The sequence below is a fragment of the Dendropsophus ebraccatus genome, chromosome 1, assembly GCF_027789765.1.
Source record: "Dendropsophus ebraccatus isolate aDenEbr1 chromosome 1, aDenEbr1.pat, whole genome shotgun sequence".
Classification (NCBI taxonomy): Eukaryota; Metazoa; Chordata; class Amphibia; order Anura; family Hylidae; genus Dendropsophus; species Dendropsophus ebraccatus.
Window position 1 is genome coordinate 184,238,686 of NC_091454.1, and position 23,117 is coordinate 184,261,802.

The 23,117-nt window shown below is 42.3% G+C and overlaps 1 protein-coding gene across 1 annotated transcript in view; it reads left to right on the forward strand.

The window, feature by feature from the left end:
• The window catches only part of MAP2K5 (mitogen-activated protein kinase kinase 5), a 105,596-nt gene that overhangs the window by 14,164 nt on the left and 68,315 nt on the right, over positions 1 to 23,117 (forward strand). The window contains exons 5-7 of the mRNA XM_069975226.1: positions 8,851 to 8,891; positions 10,709 to 10,776; positions 15,438 to 15,486. Coding sequence (XP_069831327.1) covers positions 8,851 to 8,891; positions 10,709 to 10,776; positions 15,438 to 15,486 — 158 coding nt within the window. The remainder of the gene's footprint in view (positions 1 to 8,850; positions 8,892 to 10,708; positions 10,777 to 15,437; positions 15,487 to 23,117) is intronic.

Sequence of the window (23,117 nt, forward strand, 5' to 3'; positions counted from 1 at the left end):
CCTCTTAATATGGACCCTCTGTAGATTTTATTTGCGGAATAATTACCAAATAATTTTTAGGGAAGCAAAAGGGATAGAAAAGGTGACTATAAACCACATGACAGTTAGCTAGGCAATACAGAAAGTTCTAGTCTGAAGCATTACTATTTCACTATTTCCCTATCTGTGATACCCTATACCCTGGACTTTTATTGACCCCATTTGTTTATAGGTTTCCCATGTAGCTGCTGTAACTAAAGCTATGGATGCTATAATGGGTTCCTAGACCATAGCAGACATGAAACATAATATCATCTTGTGATTCTCATCTGAATGTGATGTCACAGATATAATATAAAATAAACAATGTGTCAGGCCTACACAGGTAGCACATGGTTCTCCGTATGCTTTATATGTAGAGTGGCGGAGGGCTTATTTGTACTCCCCCTTGTGCTATATATTCAGACTCAAAATGAGGTTTAACCTCTTGATGCCCTCTTTATTATTGGAAGTTACTGGCTGATCACACATGATGGATAGTAACTAACCAAGTCTCTCTATATATGAAGCCTTAAGGGCCATTCAGTCGTCCAAAGCCATCACAAAGTGTGACAGATCATCAATGAAACTGATGCACTCAGCCTTGAAACAACATCTAGATCATTTTTTTCCAGATCATTTCTTGTAGGAGAACTGAAGACATTGGAAAGTAAACGGTACAGTCTCCTAGGGACTTTATACTCTCGTCTTCCAGAACTGAGGCAGGTGATGCTATCAGATTGCTGTCCCGTTTAACCTAATCTGAAAGAAAAGAAGGTCTGAACGGAGCCTGGAAAGGCTAGCTAACAGTATGGACGTCATTTCTGCTCCGAGATTGTAGCCTAGTCGCCTGACCAGTTGTAGGGCAACCTACATAGCACTTGAACTGACAAAATTGTTATTCAGGAAACCTTGATAAGGTTGGTTGTCAGAAAATTTTGAATTATTTTGGGGATCATTTAACAACTGGTTGTAGGGAAGGAAACAGATGATGTTTGTATTTGCTCCTAGCATATTAATTTCAATGGGATAAGCTGCAATTCGAGATACAATAGAAAACACTTGGTTAGGCTGGCAGATGATATTGATTGCCTGTCCCATAGAAACTGCCTTAAACACAGGGAGAACATACACACTCCATACATATGGTACCCTCTGTAGATGTAAATGCATAGCCATGGTGCCCGCCACTGAGCCAATATGCTGCGTGCAAGAAGTTATTTCTGGCAGAAATATGGTCTAGTTCTTCATTGTAAAATGGGTTTTTCCATTACTTTAAATGGGTACTGTCATTTCAGGTGATGGAGATGGCCACAAAATGTGTGTCATTCACATGCACATGCTTATTCCCTTATTCCAGCCCTGCCAGTGTGAAAAAAAAAACTTGATTGGTTGCAGTCTCGCACCTCAACTGATTACATTTCTTTTTTTTTTTTTTTTTTTTTTACTTTGGGTATACTTTAACCCTTTAAATTATGTAGATGCATATGAAAGGCAATCTGTAAAATGTCATAATCCACAGTGAAAGCAGATTGTGTATATAATAAACAGTAAGGTTCTGTATACCCTTCATTTGTAGATTAGATACACCACACACCCTAAACCTTTGCTTGTGCTGGCCCTGTATAGCAATTCTAGCAGTCTGCTGTTCTTTCCTATAGAATTAAAAAGGTGGTATGGTTAGAAAATACCAGCATGAGAGTGGCCAAGAGCACTCTGTATTGTCGGGGGCAATGGGGGCCTATGCATTGCACAACCACCGCTTATAAGCTGTGAAAAAGACAGAGACATTGAGACGCGTTGCTGTACACACTATCTTTTAATAGTAGATTATATTTATACTTGTGACTAATAAAGGACCATTCATTTATGGGATCTGAGTGCATTTTCTTGGATTTGGATTAAATGAACCTGACTTGTAATACCACTTACAACCTGGGGGCAGGGGTGGTGCTGTTTTTTGCAAGAAAGTAGATGTGCTTTTTCTAATCCTGGATAACCCCTTTAAAGTGATTCTTTCAGTATTCAAACTGCTAAAACTGCTAGATAGCTGTTAGGGTAAGGAGACACATGGTACCTTTCCTATATCCGTCTGTGCTTCCAGAAATGGAAAAAAAAAAAAGCTTTTATGCTCTAGTGAAAAGTGTCATTGAGGATTTTCTAAACCCTTTAACTGCTGAGGGCTGGAATGTCTCCTCAATCCCCCTACCATTCCTGTCTTTGCTTGATTGACAGTTACCTGGGATGAGAGGGGGAGCGAGGAGCTGTTACAGTCCTCAGCCCTTTAGGGGTTTAGGAAAGCCTCTTTGACACACAAAAATCTTCCATACACACCTGTTTTATGTGTTTTTATAACAAATTTTTCTTATGTGCTTTATATAACTTTCTGTTTCTTCCATACATTTGTAATGGACACAAAGAACAGGTGAATGATACTAGGTGTAAATAAAAGATGGAGGAGAGGGGGTAGTACACACACCTCCTCGATCCTTTCAGCTCGCTCTTAGTTATTCACAAAGTGCATTTGCATTTACACCAGCATCACGCCTGACAAACGTTTACACACGCATTCTGCTGCACAAAAGTGGGAAGCGGTGCACCTGTTCTCTCCTGCCGGCCCGCCCGCCCGCGCTCCGACATTACTTCACATCTTGCTGCGTTGCACAAAGGCTTATTGATGTGTGCAGTAATTATAGAGTGCGTGACGATTGTTAATAGCTGGGGCACAGCACACTCTCCGCTGACACAGCAGGGGTTAAATATGCATTCCACCGAGACAGAGCAGGGGGCAAAAATGTAATTCTTTACTTCAAGACAATCAATCAAAATTGACAGTGACTTTAACAACAATTTGCGGCGTGCAGGGGACGTGGAAAGGGAGCAGCCTGCGCTGTGTGAGCCAAGACCTGTGAGCGTGTTTCTATTCATAATAATCATCTTTATTTGTCATGTAGTATTGACAGGCAGAGCATGTTGTGGAAATACAGAACCGCAGTCTGCGCCGCCACCACTCCGCTTCCAAATTATTGAACGTGTTCCGCCTTAAATGTAACAAAAAAAAGTATCTAGGAAATATAAGTTGTTCCGTTTTTTTCGCCTTAAAGGGTTCTGTCTAGTTATTGAGTGACAGGTACTATGATTCACTATCATTTCTTAGGTATGCAAAAAAGGGTCTGTGGAGCCTCATTTAAGAGTCTCTAAACACAGGACTAGCCAGATATCCCTCCAGGGAAGGAAATAGCCAAGGGGTGGCTCCTGTAGGGAAACCAGCAAAACCAACATAGTAAGTGACCATTTTAGTCAGTGTAATGACTAGGGAAAAACCAAGGCTGGGTATCCATCCACAGACAACTATGGATCTTTTCTCAGGACCCTAGGAAAGCTTGGTAAAGGGATAGTAGTCAATAGGTTATTTCCAAGAAACAGATATACCTAAAAAAAATTATTGATATAAAAAATGTTAATGGTAGAAAACTTCTTAACCCTTTGAGGACCAGGCCCAAAATGACCCAGTGGACCGCGCAAATTTTGATCTTAGTGCTTTCGTTTTTCCCTCCTCCCCTTCTAAGAGCTCCAGCACTCTCAGTTTTCTATCTACAAGCCATGTAAGTGCTTGTTTTTTACAGGAATAGTTGTACTTTGTAATGGCGTCTTTCATTTTACCATAACATGTATGATGGAATTCCAAATATATTATTTATGAAGATATAAATAGGTGAAATCGTAAATAAGAATGCAATATGGTAACGTTTGGGGGGTTCCTGTGTCTACGTAATGCACTATATCGTAACAGCAACATGATACAATTATTCTATAGGTCAGTCCGAACACAACCATATGCAGGTTACACAGATTCTTTAATGTTATATATATATTTTTTTATGAAATCCTTTTTTTTGGCAATTAAATATTAATAAAATTGGCCTATTGTGACGCTTATAACGGTTTTATTTTTTCACCTACGGGGCTGTATGGGGTGTCATTTTTTCCGCCATGATCTCTAGTTTTTATTAATACCATATTTGTGAAGATCGGACGTTTTGATCACTTTTTATAGATTTTTTTAAATATATAATGTAACATAAAATCGGTAATCTGCGCACTTTTTCCACTCTTTTCGTGTACGCCGTTTACCGATCACAATGACGCTTGTTATATTTTAATAGATCGGACAATTATGCACGCTACGGTATATTATATGTTTATCTATTTATTTATTTTTATATGTTTTATTTATATAATGGGAAAGGTGGGTGATTTAGACTTTTATTGGGGGAGGGGCTTTGGGGTAGTGTAATAGTGTTTTGAACTTTTTTTTTTTTACACTTTTGAAGTCCCTTTGGGGGACTTCTACATACAGTACTTTGATTTATACACTGATCATTGCTATGCCATAGGCACAGCATTGATCAGTGTTATCGGCGATCTGCTCATTGAGCCTGCCTGTGCAGGCTCAGTGTAGCAGATCGCCGATCGGACCGCACGGAGGCAGGTAAGAGACCTCCAGCAGTCCGTTTCAACGATCGGGACCCCCGCAGTCACACTGCGGGGGTCCCGATCGGTAAGTGACAGGGGACTCCTCCTGTCACTTACACTTAAACGCCGCGGTCGCGCCGCGATCGTGGCGTTTAAAGGGTTAATGACACGCGGCAGCGCGATCGCTGCAGCGTGTCATTACCGGTGAGGTCCCGGCTGCTGTTTGCAGCCGGCCCCCACCTGCTATGAAGCGCGCTCCGCTCCGGAGCACGCTTCATAGCGGGAGAAACACCCAGGACGTAAGGTTACGTCATGGGTCGTCTGGGGACAGACTTCCATGACGTAACCCTACGTCCAGGGTCGTCTAGGGGTTAAAGGGGTTGTCTGACCTTTAAAGTGTCGCACTTGTTATATCTTTCAAAAGTCTAAATCAACAGTAGATGTGATATAAAGCAAGTTTGCCATATACAGTCTTTTTTTTTTCTTGTTATCATGCTGTAAAACAAAGCTGTACTTACCAGAAATTCAGGTCCAGTCTCCTGAAGGCAGATTTTCTGAGTCATGGCTCAATGTGTCCATCAATCACATGACTGCCTTCTCTCTGTGAGTGCTCAGATGGCCTGGGATACACAGGACTTCCTGTTTACTGACTGTTTCCTGTTTTTTGAGAAAAAAAAAAAGAGTCAGAAAACAGGAAATGCCATGTTTTCAATGATAACTAAAAAAAAAAATAATGACTGTAAATTGCAAACTTCCTTTATATCACATCTACTGCTAATTTAGATTTTGAAAGTTATAACGACAGTGACACTTTAAGCAAGCCCTGACTGACTGGATTCACACCTGCACTGGATGGCTCCATTGCAGGTTCTTGCCCTGATAAGCCCCAATAAATTCAGTGGGGTCCATTGGGTGCTTTTCGTGTCCAGCATGTAACAGATGTATTGTCGCTGTTTGTACTTTCTTTTTTTTGTTCTGTTCCAGTGTTAGGGTATGGGCACACTGAGGAAAATCCATGGGGTACTCGTCCCCGCTTCACTCTCCGCCTGTGCCACAGACTCCATTCTATGCACGGGCGGACTCCTCCCTCAGTCCAAAGAATTAACCTGTTCATTCTTTGTACGGACGATGGAATCCGCTCGACCATAGAATGAAGTCTATGGCACGGGCGGTGATGTGAGCAGCAGGATCCGTGATGGTCGATCCGCCCGGATTCCTCAGTGTGAACATGTCCTTAGAGCTAAACAATTGAAAATGCAACCCAAGGGTGTGAGCCCACTCTTATGTAATTCTCAAATCATACAAATCCCTCTTTTTTAGGTGTTACCAATAGTGGAGAGCAACTTGAGAGTCCATTGATTTCAGTGTGTACTGTGTAGTACCATATTTGCCCTGTGGTGGATCTGTTAGAGAATTGAACACTTTATACCACAGATTACAGCAGATCAAAGGTGTTTTACCAAGGGAATAATCTTTGGTTACTGAGGGATCATTTTAACAAAAAATTGTTTGCCCGAACTGGATAAGCCCCTTTAAGACCCTCTAAACAACATCTCATTGCATCTATTAGCTGCACCTTTGTGCTTTTGGCCTGAGTGCAATAAGTGGAAAAATGTAAAGGTTTTCTTTTAAAGCCTCTGTATCTTTATAGCAAAGATGTAGTGTCTAGACTTTATGATCCATCCCAAAGGGTATAAAGATCAATAATATATATTCTTACTATATTCTTACTTTGTGTTATTACCAAGAGGCCCATAGACTAAAGCTGGTAGGCTTCCAGTAAAGCTCTAAGCCAAGTTGGACAGCAGTGTAGTAAATTTAAGTGCTATGCTGTGTTATTTTAGGAATTAAAGGGGAGATTAACTCTATTCTATATCGACTTTAGAGGTCATGGCTGAGATAGTAAAGAAAGAGCATTTTAAAGTTCTTAAAGGGGTTTCCCACCATAAAATAATGGGCATATTTCTAGGATGTGTCTTCACTTTCTCATCTGTGGGGACCAGAGCCAACTTTCAGAATGAAAGGACCACAACATATAGGGCTACATGTATCATCCGGCGAATGGATGATTTTCGGCGGAAAGTGGCGATTTGCGTCTTTTTTTAAGCAAAAATGGCGGATTTGCGAATAAAATATTCGCAAATCGGCACTTTCCGCCGAGTACGCCAGGGGGCGGAAAGGGGGCGGAAAAGGGGCGGAGAGTGGGTGGAACGGAGGGCGCGGACTCAGAGTCCGCGCCATTTATCATCCGTTCCGCCAAAATGTACGCCGAAAACCTACTCCAGTCCTCAGCTGGCGTAGGTTTTCGGCGGTGCGCAACGGCGCGCACGGGATTTATGTAGAGGCAGTCCGCCTCTACATAAATCTCCGTAGCGCCGGAGCTGCGGGGGCATTTTTACGTCCGGCGTAAAAAACGCCGGACTTAATAAATGCCTCCCATAGTGTAGTGTCTTATTCACTTAACTAGAGCTATATCTACAACAGGCAGTCCCTCTTTGCCTTACTTACCATAGCAATATATTTGCACATTGCATGTGTCATACATTGTGTAACGCCGGTAGTCTGCTCTTGTTGGCATATTGTGCCTCTCAGAGGGCACAGGTGCTGAGCGTTCCGGGCCGTGCTTTCTCTCACAGTTATGCTTTCACTGCTACTACCGTTTCCTCTGCTATTTCTGGTTTTGCACATAGGGTGTGTATATATTTCTTTTCAGACTCTTCAAGGGACAGCGGACACACCCTAGTCTTTCTCCAATCACCTACCTTCTCCAGCTATATCTGGTAGCTTCACACTTCTCTACTCACCTGAGCAATAAAGTTCCTTTAGTATTACAGTGATCATGCTCGTATGCTTCCAGTCCTAGCCCTTGGCTTTTACCCAGACTCCTCTCTGCTTGAGGGCCCAGTGTTTTGCACTGGCACCTCTTGGCCCTCAAGGCCTGCCACAGTCTATACTGGGACCCCTCCTTAGTTAGCAATCCAGTAGTCTTCTGCAGTGAAGTTCAGATCCCTTTGTCCCCTTTGTGGGGGTTAGGGTAAGTGCACATGCTCAGAAACCTTTCCCATGTACAGCACTGTGCTGCAGTTCTCAGTACTGCAGGGACCTGTCCTGAAGCTCCCATTGATTTCATTTGAAGCTTTAGAGCGATACCTTGTCAAAAAATGCGGTGTCACTTTTTTTAATGAACGGCTCTCATATATCTGGGTTTTTTTTTTCCTTTAGGTGAAACAATGTAGGAGATTTATCAACCATGCCGTCAAGCGAAACTGGCTCGATTCCCCCCGCCAACCAATCAGATTCCACCTTTTATTTTCCAAAGAGTCTGTGAGGAATGAGAGGTGGGATCTGATTGGTTTCTAGGGGCAACTGAACCAGTTTCACTATACACCATGTTTGATAAATCTCCCCCTATGTGTTATTAGACCCAGACATTGGTGTAGTTTTGCTTCAAAATTCACTTGTTTTTTTGCCCTAACGCATATGCCCTTTAAGGATGAAAACCAGGGAGTTGCTTATATAATCCCCTGCAGTAGGCCCAGTAAAACCAGTACCACAGTTTGTCCACACTTACATCTCTCTATTCCATGGTATTGGAATTGGTAGCCATGTACTTGTTTAGTGGTAAATAGCTTTTCCAGATAGAGCCAAACAGCTTATATTTACTGGTGTTTTTTTTAATAGTATTTTTTATTAAAAAAAATTTATTTTTTGGCATAAGCTGACTTCTTTAGATTAATCTAAGATGTGGTATTGAGGTTGAGGTATTCACTGAACAGTTTCCGTCTCGGGGTCACTATTATTTATATCTGCATGCTGCTTTGCATGTCACAATTCCAATATGAGTGCAATATGCAAGGCTCTCCCGTCTGGGGCCTGAAATGAGCCCAGGCTGCCCCTTTCCGAGATAGATATTAGGAGCATTTAATAAGAAGCCCTCAGCTGACAGGCAGCACGTGGAGAGCATCCTGGATATTAATATGAATAGTCAGTTCTTCCTATTGCATGGAATTCCCAGTATCACAGCACCTGCTCCAGAATGTGGAATTAAGGGCAGCATACAATCAGTTTTAGCTTACTCTGTGTGTGTGTGTGTGTGTGTGTGTTTTTTTTATTATGTGTTTTAAGCAGAAATTAGAATTTAGATGAGCCAGTGTCAGGAGGGTGTGTGATTTCACAGAAAGGATCCAGTCTTCTGGGACTTCTCTCTCTGCTCGGAGAGCCTCTCTTCAATCATTCCTCGCTGCTAATTTTGGTGTCACTCTCATTTCTTTTTAAACGATTCATTTCAAAGGAAGAAGGGGGGGGGATTGTAAATGGCCCCGATGTGATCTACAATTTAGTCTATTACTGTTGCAGCCTGCAAGCCTCCCGGGAAGCGGAACATACATGGCCTCAAGGTAGGAATTTCAATAATTGTTTCAGTAAAGTTGGATGGATTTGAAATGCTGTGTTCCACTTATTGAAACGTCAAAAAAAAAAAATCTGTACTTTCAACATTGCTGACAAGCAGGACTTACATTTACTAGCAGGAACTGTGACTGGGAGTATAGGACGGATCGGAACCTCGCACTGTGCCGCCTCGCTTAGTGTTAACCCCCTGACTCTCCGCACACTTACACATAGAAGTGCTATTATATCACGTATCTTCAGTTTTCACATCATTATTTACTGTATATGCCTTAATTACATTTGTTCATTTCTGAATACGTAAAAAAAGACATGATTGGAAAGGGATAGAAATTCAAGTTCAAATATGCAGCAGCTTTTCATGATAAATTGGACTCTGTTGGCGGTGGCGCTGTTTTATAAAAATGTGAGGTTAGAAAAATAAGTAAGTGGTGTCTATGTAATATAGAAATGTAAATGCAATATGTGATTATTGGTAATATATTTTTCTAACACTGTAAGGCTATGTTCACACCGTAAAATAAATGGTAATGTCTATGGATTTTGAGGTAAAAATACTTTAGGTGTCCCGATCCATGGAGTAAGCAAGCGCTGATCTGCTAGCCAAGGCTCACTAAGGCCCTCTTAAAGGGTCCTTTTATACAACCTAGTATTGGGCAATGTACAGCTGCAACAATCAGCAAGATGGGCACTCATTTGCAGTGCCTTTACAAGACATTGTATATCGAGCCGTCGGCCACTGTATTATTTGTGTGGCCAATAACAATGTTTAGACAGAGAGAGAGAGATGTGCGGCCAATAATAATGATTTTTACAGCTGCACAAAAGATCAAATCAACAGACGCACATCGGCTGATCTTTTAGATCGGCACTTTTAGACTGGCCAATTACCGATAATCAGCCCGTGAAAAAAGGCCTTTACAGAGCTAGATAAGCTGTGTGGCCAACGGAGGATTATTTTGTAACATGTTAGTGATAAGTCTGCTGATCACTGGCTTTATTACACAGGGAGATATCTTCCTGATTTAGTTGATAATCCCTTCATGTAAAAGGCCCCTATGGGTATGTTCACACATACAGGTTTTCTGCAGCATATCTGCAGCAGATTTTATATACACTGATTGGTTTTGGTGCAGAATGACTGCACTTTGTCCGCAGCAGATATGCAGTAAATCTGCATGTAACCCTAATGGCTATATATGAGGACCCGCTAGATACAACGCAATTTGCAGAGTCTAGTGCACCGTGCATCGTCCAGGGCCATATTGGTTGTACAACCCTAATCAGCTGTTGGCTGTACATCTCCTATTAAATAAGGAAATGTCCAGCAGCAGATTTTATTTTTTGACATTTTAAAACTGAGGGTAAATAGCCCATTATTTTAACCACTCCCAGTGGCAGAAGAGTAAAGACAATCCCTATAAAGTGTGTTGAAATTCTATCCATATGACGTCCCGCACTCCTTTGTCGCCAACATTTTCAGGTATCCAGCAGAGCCCGGCAAGCATCAAATATTTTTAATCACATTTTAAAACGTTTGATGCGTTACGGGGAGAACAGTACTTTATGTACGCTGTTTTATCATCAGTAATATTCATTTACGAAAAATGTTTTTTTTTTCCTTCTGTAAATGGGAAGGCTTTCCATAGCAGCCATTGATTATACAGCAATATGGTGGGATGTATTAATGGTTTCCCTGATGTCTTTAGCTCAGATGTACCAGCTTTCTTAGGACAATAAGTGTGGTTTTATGAACCTTAATATGATGCATAGACATCTTGACGTCTTCTATTCTCCCTAAATCCAGGTAAACACCCGAGCGGGATCCTCTAGTAACTGCAGCTCCTCTGTGTCGGACAGCTTACCCAGCAATAGGTGAGTGCCTTCTTGCAAATGAAAGCCAGCACAAAGCGTTTCGGTGTCAGTCAGGCCCACCTATAAAAGCATTACCCCAGGGCTGTGTTGAGGAAAATGCAGTAAGCACTGTGTGTGCGCTTGTGCTTCTCTAAACTGTCTACCAGCAACTTAACAGCAGAGGCAGTGAATGGAAAATAATGGAAGTAATCCACGGATGGCTAATAAGGGGACTGAAGCACGACCTATTACATGTGTACATTCATCAGGGTCCTAACCCTATATTACTCACTGCTCAGGGCTCTGGAGATTTGTCATACAACTATTATGTCAAAGGACTAAAAACATTTAAAGGGGATGTCCATATTGTCTGTGCCCTAGACCTAGGAAAAAGCTTGTCATGTAGGTAGCCAGAGTGCAATTATTCATTATTTCAAGGGCAAGATAGATGTTGAAGCTGTATGTTTTCCATTCTCCCTATTATATCCTATAGCATTATATCCTATTTTCTTATTTCCTCCTATAGCAGGGGTAGGGAACCTTGGCTCTCCAGCTGTTGCAAAACTACAACTCCCATCGTGCATGGACAGCCAAAGCTAAAGCTTTGCACAATGGGAGTTGTACAGTCGTGGCCAAAAGTTTTGAGAGTGATACAAATATTAATTTTTACAAAGTCTACTGCTTCAGTTTTTAAAATGGCAATTTGCATATACTCCAGAATGTTATAAAGAGTGATCAGTTTAACAGCAATTACTTGCAAAGTCAATATTTGCCTAGAAAATAAACTTTATCCCCCAAAACATTTCAACAGCATTGCAGCCCTGCCTTAAAAGGACCAGCTAACATCGTTTCAGTGATTGCTCCATTAACACAGGTGTGGGTGTTGATGAGGACAGGGCTGGAGATCAATCTGTCATGATTAAGTAGGAATGACACCACTGGAAACTTTAACCCTTTCCCGCACGAAGGCGTAACTGTACGTCCTCGCGCGGATGGGGGCATTTGGAGCGGGGCCGCGGATATTAGCAGGCACGGTCCGATCGCCATGCCCGCTAATTAAATCTTAAGATGCAGCTGTCAAAGTTGACAGCTGCATCTGAAGACTTCAGAAAAGCTCTTCCCTGGTGTCTAGTGGGGAGATCGCTCCCCCGTGACGTTGTCACCGAGGAGCGATCTCCGTGACTGGTGCCGGCCGGGGTCTGCGCCATAATGGCGCTGATCCCGGCTCGGCACTCAGTTGCTTCCAGCTGCAGCAGCTGGAAGCAAACGAGTGCCAATCTTATCGATCTATGCAGCATAGATCTGAATGAGGGATCAGTGCACTTATACTAGAAGTCCCCCAGGCCATCAGATACAATAAAAGTTATACATGTTACATATCGTTGTAATTGTAACAACTTAAGGAACATACATAACATGTCAGTTTTTCCACAGGACACACGGCGTAAAAACGAAGCCCCCTCAATTTCACCGTGCATATGATTTTTTTCTGATTTTGCCTGTCATTGCAAAGTACAATTAGTGAGGCAAAAAATAAAGGCTCATTTGGGTCTGTAGGTGTAAAAATGCAACTGCTATGGCCTTTTAAGCACAAGGAGGAAAAAACGAAAATGCAAAAACGAAAATTAGCCTGGTCCTGAAGGGGTTAAAAGGAGGCTGGTGCTTGGCATCATTGTTTCCATTTGTTAACCATGTTTATCTCTAAAGAAACACGTGCAGTCATCATTGCACTGCACAAAAATGGCCTAACAGGGAAGAGTATCGCAGCTAGAAAGATTGCACCTCAGTCAACAATCTATCGCATCATCAAGAACTTCAAGGAGAGAGGTTCCATTGTTGCCAAAAAGGCTCCAGGGCGCCCAAGAAAGACCAGCAAGCACCAGGATTGTCTCTTAAAAGTGTTTCAGCTGTGGGATAGAGCTACCAGCAGTGCAGAACTTGCTCAGGAATGGTAGCAGGCAGGTGTGAGTGCATCTGCACGCACTGTGAGGCGGAGACTGTTGGAGCAAGACCTGGTCTCAAGGAGGGCAGCAAAGAAGCCACTTCTCTCCAGAAAAAAACATCAGGGACAGACTGATATTCTGCAAAAGGTACAGGGAGTGGACTGCTGAGATCTGGAGTAAAGTCATTTTATCTGATGAATCCCCTTTCCGATTGTTTGGGACATCTGGAACACAGCTTATTCGGAGAAGACGAGGTGAGCACTACCACCAGTCTTGTCTCATGCCAACTGTAAAGCATCCTGAAACCATTCATGTGTGGGGTTGCTTCTCAGCCAAGGGAATTGGCTCTCTTACAGTCTTGCCTAAAAACACAGCCATGAATAAAGAATGGCACCAGAATGTCCTCCAAGAGCAGTTTGGCAGTCAACAATGCCTTTTCCAGCATGATGGAGCACCTTGCCATAAAGCAAAGGTGATAGCTAAATGGCTCAGGGAACAAAACATAGAGATTTTGGGTCCATGGCCTGGAAACTCCCCAGATCTTAATCCCATTGAGAACTTGTGGTCAATCATCAAGAGACAGGTGGACAAACAAAAACCAACACATTCTGACAAAATGCAAGCATTGATTGTGCAAAAATGGACTGCTATCAGACAGGATTTGGTCCAGAAGTTGATTGAGAGCATGCCAGGGAGAATTGCAGAGGTCCTGAAGAAGAAGGGTCAACACTGTAAATATTGATTTGCTGCATTAAATCATTCTAAATGTCAATATAAGCTTTTGTTACTCATAATATGATTGCAATTATATTTCTGTATGTGATAAAAACATCTGACAAACACACATAAAAACTAGAGGGCAGCAGATCATGTGAAAATAAAATATTTGTGTCATTCTCAAATCTTTTGGCCATGGCTGTAGTTTTGCAACAGCTGGGGAGCCAAGGTTTTCTACCCCAGTCCTATAGGTAAGGGCTATTACGTGTAGTGCCTAAATGTATGTATGTCTTTTAGTATCTTGGTGATTTGTCCAATACACAAACCCATGTACAAAGCCAATGTGTGGCCTTTTATATGCACAACTACACATGCACATGCATGGCTGCTATATGACAGCAGCTGTATGTACCCCTTTGAATCCATAGGGCGAAAGCCTCTATGTATTGCAGCATGTGAATCTGCATGTCATAATTTCTTCCAGATTCTCAGTGAATATGATGGGAAAAAACTGTATGCCATCATATAAAGGACATTGGCACACAGAGATTTACTATAAACCCATAGCAGTTTACAGGTGCATGACTGATCTGTACAACATGGATCTGTTCATATTGTTCAGTTTAAAGGGAACCTGTCATCATTTTCATGCTGCCTAACCACCAGTCATCTTTGTTGTCCCTTGCCGGGTTCTCCCCACCCTGCAAACCTTGATTAATAGATATCTCCATATACCCAATCAAAGTCGATGGGCACTGCCCTTATGACACATGACCTCTTTTAACACGGATGCATTGGAGGTATAGTATGCCCCATGACAACATGTCAAGAGTTTTATATTGCGTATGTAGAAGTATGCATTAGAACTGTTTGGTTGCTTGTGGAAACCAAATTTAGAGCTTTGAAACACCTTTTGAACCTCTAAGAGTGCAATGCATTATTACAACAATGTTTAGGACTCAAGTCATTTTCCATGGACGTCGGACTCATCTCTACTGCTTTGCATAACGTGCACGCTCAGCTTCGGGGCATGATTTCTTCGCCCAGGGACAGAGTCTAGGAGCGGGACTTCCAGGGAGGGTTAAGTATGCCGGGCTCCACCAGGGGGCAGGCAGGCTCGGCCACGGCATCCCGGCTGACAGGTCCTCTTTACGCTGGCCATTCACTCAAGACTAGTTGTACACAATGTGGCTAGTCAGTCTTCTGTGGGATTGTTGATCCAAATAATCCATTTTAAAAAAAAGTACCAGAATAAAATGGCAGATCAGGGCAATGACAACTGTCATTTTGCGGGTAAATAACATCCATCATTTCAAATTGGATATTATTTGGCACTGAACTGATGGTGATGATGATGACCAACTAAATGCAGGAAAGAGAGAGGTTTACATTTAGGAAGCAGCACTGTGTACATACAGTAGTAGGCACAAATATTTACACAGGAAATGTATGGGACGTCAGAGACCAGAAGAAATGCCTGATTTACTTTTCAGGGAAAGTTTGGATCCTCTGGAGGAGGCAGACAGGCTCACATAAAGCAGGTACATAGCGCAGGCTTTCTTTCCCACTCTCCTGTACATAAGCTAAGCCCTGCCCCCACTTGCTGTGTTTTGTCTTAGTCTGTTAGTTACTAGAGATGGACTGAGCCTAACAACAGGACAACAGATTGCAGGTAAGAAAGATGCCTATTAGCCAAAATTTCTGAGCATTTCCTTCAGGGTAAGGAGTAATTTTCTGTAGATCAGATTATTTAGAAATATCTTAGGAATCACATAGGTTATCACAGGAAAAGAAGCTGTTTGACACAACAGTAGTTTGCATTTCCACATGTTACATATGTCCAGGTATGTTTGATCTACATGTAAATTTCAGTACCGTAAAATTACCTTTGGTCTTTTCAGTAAAACTTTAATAGATTTTTTAATCCTTCTGATATTCTTTCAAGCATTCTTATAGTATATTCTTAAAAGTGAATGAAGTATTTCACCTGTTGTTAACTGGATGTAATGTCTTCTGCCTTAGCCTTAAGACGTCTTCTGCAGAGCTTAAGAAGATTTTGGCCAATGGACAGGTGAGCGGCCACCTCACAAACTATTCTCACTGCAGTTATAGAATTTTCTAAGACTGAAAGAAATTGTATAAGAAAAAAGTATTAAGGGGTTGTTTAGAATGTAATAAAATGTTCTGACATTCTTCTTATTCTGGTTATTGAGCCTTTTCTGCTCTCTGGATATCCCCTTAAACACACTTACCTCCTGTACCTTATTTATCCCCATATATAATGGTTTCCTTTATGTCTCCCATTTTCCCTTTTGACAAGCAAAATGAGCCCCTGGATTTTCCGGCATTCTTTTTTTTTTTTCTTTGAATGGCTCGTATTCACTTTTATTAATTTATCTGTTGATTTTTCTGCACATTTTAAATGTGTCCTATCGATATCAGGCCTTTTAGAGGCAATTTAGAGAACTAGAGTAAAAAAAAAAAAGTCACAATTTTTTGTGCTATACTGCAATTTTTTTTGCGCAATGCAAATAATGGATTGCTTAAAAATTTTACATCAAAACCTACATAAAACCTATTAGCATAGCTTCATAACGGCTGTATTTCATCTAAATGTGACTGGGGCAAATAACCTCAATTAACTTCTATTAGCCGATAATATTGCTTGGAGTTTATTCCTGATAAGGAAGGAAGGTTTAGTCATACAGGAATAATCTGCCATGATGACGCCTCATTTATCTGAATAATTTTATGGTGTCATGCTAGCCACTACTTTACTCACGTGCTGAAGTCGAGACTTGGCACCTTTTAGGTGTTGTGTAGCAAGGACTGGTCCGAGTCTGCCGTCTGCATAGTAGGCGCGTGGGATTTGTGCATTTGATAAGCAGCCGGCTCCCCCTTGCTGCTCTGGGGAGGCAGCTGCCCGATGCTATCAAGCCTACCTATTAGGATCAATTGGCCAAGACATCTGTGTCACAGCAAATAAAAGGGTCTTATTGATTTCCTAACTGCTGCTCACTTTCCTTCCTTGTTCAGACGCTTGAAATCTTAATTATCTCAGCGTCTTCCCTGCGTGACCCTCTCCAAGACTCATCGGCATTTCATGAATCAAGTCGTCATAGTTGAACATGTCAAGAAGACAATTAAGCGGCCCCTCCTCTCCCGGCGCCCTCCATTCACCCCCACCTAGTAAACACACACACATCTATCACACGCTCTTCATTTACTCACACTGGACACTAACTCCACCATGCAGAAACCAGTTAAGTTCATTGCGTAGAACCAGGCGGCTCTTGCTTATCTTACTACTAATAAAACAAAGCACCCTGGGAGCGCTAAACCTCAAAGTGTGGTCAGAAGAAGCCTCGTCTGACCTGGATTTGTGCCCAACGATGCGATGCCTACGCTTCCAGCACTTATGGGGTTACTATGACTCTTTATTAATCATTAATAGAAAACGAGAAGCCATTCCTCAAGTTAATCAGATATTGACAGGCCAGGAATAGTGGCGCATTGATACAGGTTATATGGTATAAATATTTATTTCTTTCCTGTCACTCTGGGTGAATACTGGTATTGATCTCTTATTGATAATGTCAGCACATGATAGGAAGCATTGTCGCATCGGCTGGGAGGGCGGTTTTCCTTGTTCGCCCTAAATATACTGGTCCCTTGGTATTTTAGAATTCTTGAGGTTATGTGGGAATTTGCTTGCAAAGATGGTGTCCTGTTTCTAGCAAAGCTAAAGTAAGGCAGCCCCCTACCCAGAGGTAAAACTTGTAGCTCCTGACCTCAATACAACGTTTGTTCTATCACCTCTTATGTGCCATTTTGTATACTGTGCCAGAGGAGCCATTAGGTCCTCTCAGGCCTGGGTGTGACAGCGACTCCAATATGCCGCTGGTTACCCCCCTGCCTTTACCTAGTATTGTAAGATAAAACCTAAACCCCATTCAGTATTATTGGTTCAGTCAGTGTACAGGGAAAAACTTATATAATGTATTAAAATATCTACTTGGGCAGTGCCTGTAATATACTACTGTAGTTAACCCCATGCTGATACAGATTTTTTTTGGCTACAGCTATTTAAAAAAAAATCCTTTCTTTGACCTCCAATGATCATAACTTTATATATCTATCAACATAGCAATAAAAGGGATTTTTTATGTTCCGTACTATATAATTTAGTGAAACACTCATTTTTGACAACTGACCTGATTGAGGACTTATTTTCTGCAGTTTTTATTGGTACGGTTTGGGGTAAACAGCTTTTTAGTCACCATTCATTCATTCATTCATTCATTTATTTATTTATTTATTTTTTGGGGGGAGGGGGGGGGCGGGAGCAAAGTGCCATTAAATAGCAATTCTGATCTGCTGTATATTTTTCTTCAAAAAATGTACTTTTAAATCAACTGGTGCCAATTGATTTAAAAAGTCTCCAGTCTTCCATTACTCAGCTGCTGTATGTCCTGCAGGAAGTGGTGATTTTTTTCCAGTGGAATACAGTGCTCTCTGCTGCACCCTCTGTCTGTGACAGAAACTGTCCAGAGCAGCAGCAAATCCCCATAGAAAATCTCTCCTGCTCTCCAGACTGGAAAGAATACACCACTTCCTGCAGGACATACAGCAGCTGAGCGGATAAAGTCTTTGAGCCGAAACACATCCTGTCTATGTACCTGTGGATTAATCATTGTAAAACTTATGGATTCAAGAAGATAAAAACAACTATTTGTGAAGTCAGTTCTGTGTCCTCTTGCTTTTGCTTTGGAGCTACACTAAATAAACAGGCATAAATGAATTTAGGTGAGTGACGGGATACTTCATTATTTATTTGGATTTCATCCCACCATGAGCACCATCACCTTACAGAGTGGTGTCCTGCTCCTACATCATAGATAAGTACTGGAAGACTCAAGATTTTTTTAATAGAAGTAAATGACAAATCTTTAGCACTTTCTGGCACCAGTTGATTTGAAAGAGTTTTTTTTTTTTTTTTTTTTTTTTTGCTGAACTGTCCTTTTAATATGGGAAAGGGTTTTTCTTTTCAAATTTTTAATATTTGTGTTTTTTTTACGTTTTTAAAACTTTATCTGATTTTTATGTCTGTCTTTCCTTGATCATTTATGCAACACTAAGATTACAGACCTTGGGGCCTTCACCTTGGGGCCCATAACTGTTACTATTAACTCAGCCCCCTGCAATACATTCTGCGGTAGGGTCACTTTGGGTATGTAGCCAACTAGATGGTGCGGCCCTTATCTAGGTGGATGAATGGGCAAAATCTAAGTCCTCTCAAATCCAAACAGCACTGGTGGGTTTGAGCTGTAGTACATCTGCTTTGTGTAGAGAAAGCTTAGGTCCTTAGCACACTCCATATTTGCTTTCCCTATATATTAAAGGGGTACTCCAGCATGGGGGCACTTTTGCCCTGGGACCGGGGACGAGGTGGCAGAGGGAAAAGACGTCCACTCACCTACCCGGTTCTAGCGGCGGGTCCTGCATCGTGGCGCTCTGGTGCCCGGAAGCGGCCGGGAACCAGGCACCGGAGCGCCGCGATGTGGGACCCGCCGCTGGAACCGGGGAGGTAAGTGGACGTCTTTTCCCTCAGCCACCTCGTCCCCGGTCCCAGGGCAAAGTGCCCCCACGCTAGAGTACCCCTTTAATTTGCATGAACGCAGCAACCAAAATGCAGTTGTGCAACTGCTTGAGGACTGAAGGTTTGACGCCTGTGCCCTAAGTGGAAGAAGATCCATGATGACTGCAGGTCTGCTTCAGAAGCCACAATCTGTCCTGGGTGTTGGTCTAGACCCACAGACGGGAAGCTCATACGTACAGAAGCAAAAACACTATCACCCCTAACAGCCCTAGTGAAATCCCCATCAGCAACTCTTTTATCTACTTCAAGTCCAATTTTAGGTTTCATGGTCTATTAATTCCAGTGATAAAATATTCAACACGAACGGCGGTGCAGTAAATTCTCTTCATGTACTCTAGTCATAACACTCTACAAAGGTATCATGGGGTAAATGAAAAGCGCTGTTGGTGCTCGCATTGTACAAATGAATTTTGTTTGGTTGGGGAAATATAAAATCTGGATTTTTTTGTCAGTTTTGTTATAGTCTGTATCTCACAAGTAAAATATATTGATTTCTGAATATATATATATATATATATATATATATATATATATATATATATATAGTAATCTATACAGATCTTGAAGAAGCTGAGTGAGGATGGGATAAGGTGACAATACAGAAAACCACTCTGGCTCCTACTTATTGGCCTGGTAATGCTATTGAGAGCTTAGCATCAGGCATACATTTCTCTATGGGTGTCATGGGAGGGTCTGTTAGGGTATAACTGTGGCACAGAGCTCTGTCCACATCTTTGCTCTATTTTCTTAACCCAGAGTTTTCAGTACCTGCAGTCATATTGATTCCAGTCTATATGCATACAGCTTCCCAGGAAGAACATCTTCTGAGGCAGATATAACCAACAAAGAAACTCTACTATTTTATAACTAAGAACAAGTCTTGCGTAGACCTTTTTGTTGTGAGACATTGTATGGAGTATTCAAAAACCTTTTGAGTGAGACGTTTCCAAGTAGTCTTCATTAGGCTTTGTTCACACAACGTATGTTTTGTATAAATCATGGCCGTTGTTGCAATTTGCGACAACTGTGTGATTTACACAAAACATACGTTGTATTGTGAATAAATGGAATCCCAGCCGGAGCAAATACACATAGTATATACTCCGGCCGGTAACCCATCCGGCCACACAAAAAACTGACATTTTTCGTGCAGATTTCTGTGGCCACAGAAAACATGTCAGTTCACACAATGGAGCATGCAGCTCCGACCGCACGATCCATTGTGTGCAGCGAAGAATTTGGATGCAGATGCACACAGGTGCTCCCGCATCCAAATTCAGCAGAGAATAAGATCATCTGGCCGGTACTGCAGTACCAGCAGGGATGATCTTCAGTAACACAGGTCGTTCTGTGAACTGGACGGGTCACAGAACGGCTGGTGTTATACTACGTGTGAACATGGCCCAATAATAGAGGGAAAAAGAAGCCACAACTTTCTAATGTCTCATGATGTGAATATTAAACAGAGTATCGCTAGCAACTGGGATGACGGGAGCAATTTTGAGACGTTTTTTAAGCTGCCCACCTGTTTCATGTGTAGCCTCAGTCTAATGCCTAATACATAGTCACAGGTGAGGATGGCTCACTTTATGCCCATAGATGTGCCCTGTTTAAATGTGGGAAAACTTTGGTAACTTTAATGTTGCCTAAAGTCATCGGAGCAGTCCCCACTTCTCCACTCCCCACCAGCCCCGATTGGTAGAGCTTTATCTGTTTGGGTATAGGGGAGATCTCTGTCAAGGTCACCGTGAAAGACAGAAGCCACTGAGACCACCCTGATAACTAGAAGTTCTGGAAGCATGAAAGTGGTGACAAAGTAGGAGGATCAGGCGGATTAAAAATTTAACATACCCAATACGTTTTTTTCAGCTAACATCTGTCATTAGGGTAAAGTCAGTAGGCTCCCATACATATTAGGTGGTTGGCTGGTCCTGCCTAATTACATCTAATGGGTATGGCCAGCTTAAAAGGAGTTAATTTTATATATAAAGGAGCTCAGAGTGGTATTAAACAAATGTTACCTGTTGCCAGTTTCCTTATTGGTACTGTTATGATGATGCTAGTCCTTACTAATGAGCACTTCCTGCATAGGAAATGCCCACTCTGCCATTTACTGGCCATAGCCGTGACCCACCTCAGCCATGTACTGGCCATACCCGTGACCCACCTCAGCCATGTACTGGCCATAGCCGTGACCCAACTCAGCCATGTACTGGCCATAGCCGTGACCCAACTCAGCCATGTACTGGCCATAGCCGTGACCCACCTCAGCCATTTACTGGCCATAGCCGTGACCCACCTCAGCCATTTACTGGCCATAGCCGTGACCCACCTCAGCCATTTACTGGCCATAGCCGTGACCCACCTCAGCCATTTACTGGCCATAGCCGTGACCCACCTCAGCCATTTACTGGCCATAGCCGTGACCCAACTCAGCCATGTACTGGCCATAGCCGTGACCCAACTCAGCCATTTACTGGCCATAGCCGTGACCCACCTCAGCCATGTACTGGCCATAGCCGTGACCCACCTCCGCCATTTACTGGCCATAGCCGTGACCCACCTTAGCCAGTGATTGTCCAATATCACTAATTGCTTAAAGATCAGGAACCTTTCAGTTTAACAAATCTGTGACATTGAGTTGGGGCATTACTGTAGCACTTTAGATATGTCAGGATGTGGGGTTTTGTTCTTGTGATATCACGCTGTTAACCTTCACAGGTCTGAAAATGTGTTAAACAGGCTAACCTGCTCACTTAGTGTCCGTCCTGGTAGCTGAAGATTCCCCTCCGCAGCCCTCCCTTGGTGTGACCCTCCGCACCTCTGATATATCATCCAGGCCTGACACCTTTTATCAAACTTTAATGAAATGACCCAGGCAAACAAATTGTCATTAAACTTTCCATCACTCTGTCCCTTGGTATCACCTTTTATAAATTGGACGGCAAATGTTGTATTGATCTTGCTGTTCTTGCAGCTGAACTTGAAATGACCTGGGCCCTGTGTTGTTTATTGCCCCAAGTTGCTTTTGCCTGACACTTTACATCCCAAGCTTGACACGTTCTTCCTCTGTCACTCATTTTCCATGTTCTCTGTCTCTGTTTTCATTTCTGTCTCTTAATTCACCCCCCTCCACCACCAATGTCTCCCAACTGCAGTCTCTCACGCACACATCCTTCTGTATCTTCTCCCTTGCGCCTACTTCCAGTCTCCTTCATCCTTCTCTCTCCTGTACTCTATACTGTACTTTTATTTATAGTCAGATTTTCCCACCTTGCCTTCTCTATTACATGTACAGCACTTACATTATTATCTGAATAGCACATTTTAGTGTTGGGATTGTCTCTTATTTGCCACTCTTTTCTTCGGGAATATGTTAACAGAAGATGAGCTTCTTTTTACAGCTGCCTTAAAGGGGTTATCCAGGGTTAAAAAAAACACAGCTACTTTCTTACAAACGCAGTGCCACTCCTGTCGTCAGGTTGAATGTGATATTGCAGTTAAGCTCCATTCATAGTAGAACTGAGCTGCAAAACCACAGCCAAACTCAGGGCAAGAATGGTGCTGTTTCTAGAAGAAGAAAGTGCCCATAAGACTGGACAACCCTTGAATAAAACTTTGCTGCTTTTATTCCAACGCCACAGCCGTCTTTAGGTTGTGTCTGCTATTACCACTGAGCTCCATTTCACTAAAGTTGCAATACCACACACAAACCCCATGGTTATCCAATGCTACAAAAACATGGCCACTTTCTTCCAGAGACAGCACCACTCCTGTCTCTAGTTCAGGGGTGGTTTGCGATTAAGCTCTGTTTACTTCAATGACACAAATCCTTCAAATGAGTTACAGACCCTACACCCAAACTGGAGACGAGTGGGTCTGTCTCTGGAAGAAAGTGGTCATGTTTTTGTAGTGCTGGATAACCCCTTTAAGCTTGGAATCTACTAAAGCTGCCAGCTGCTGTACAGGGATCCCCTGGTCTGTAAGCACAAGTGAAGGGCACCAGTGGACAATCTGCAGTTTATTTGGTAGTGATTCCTGTG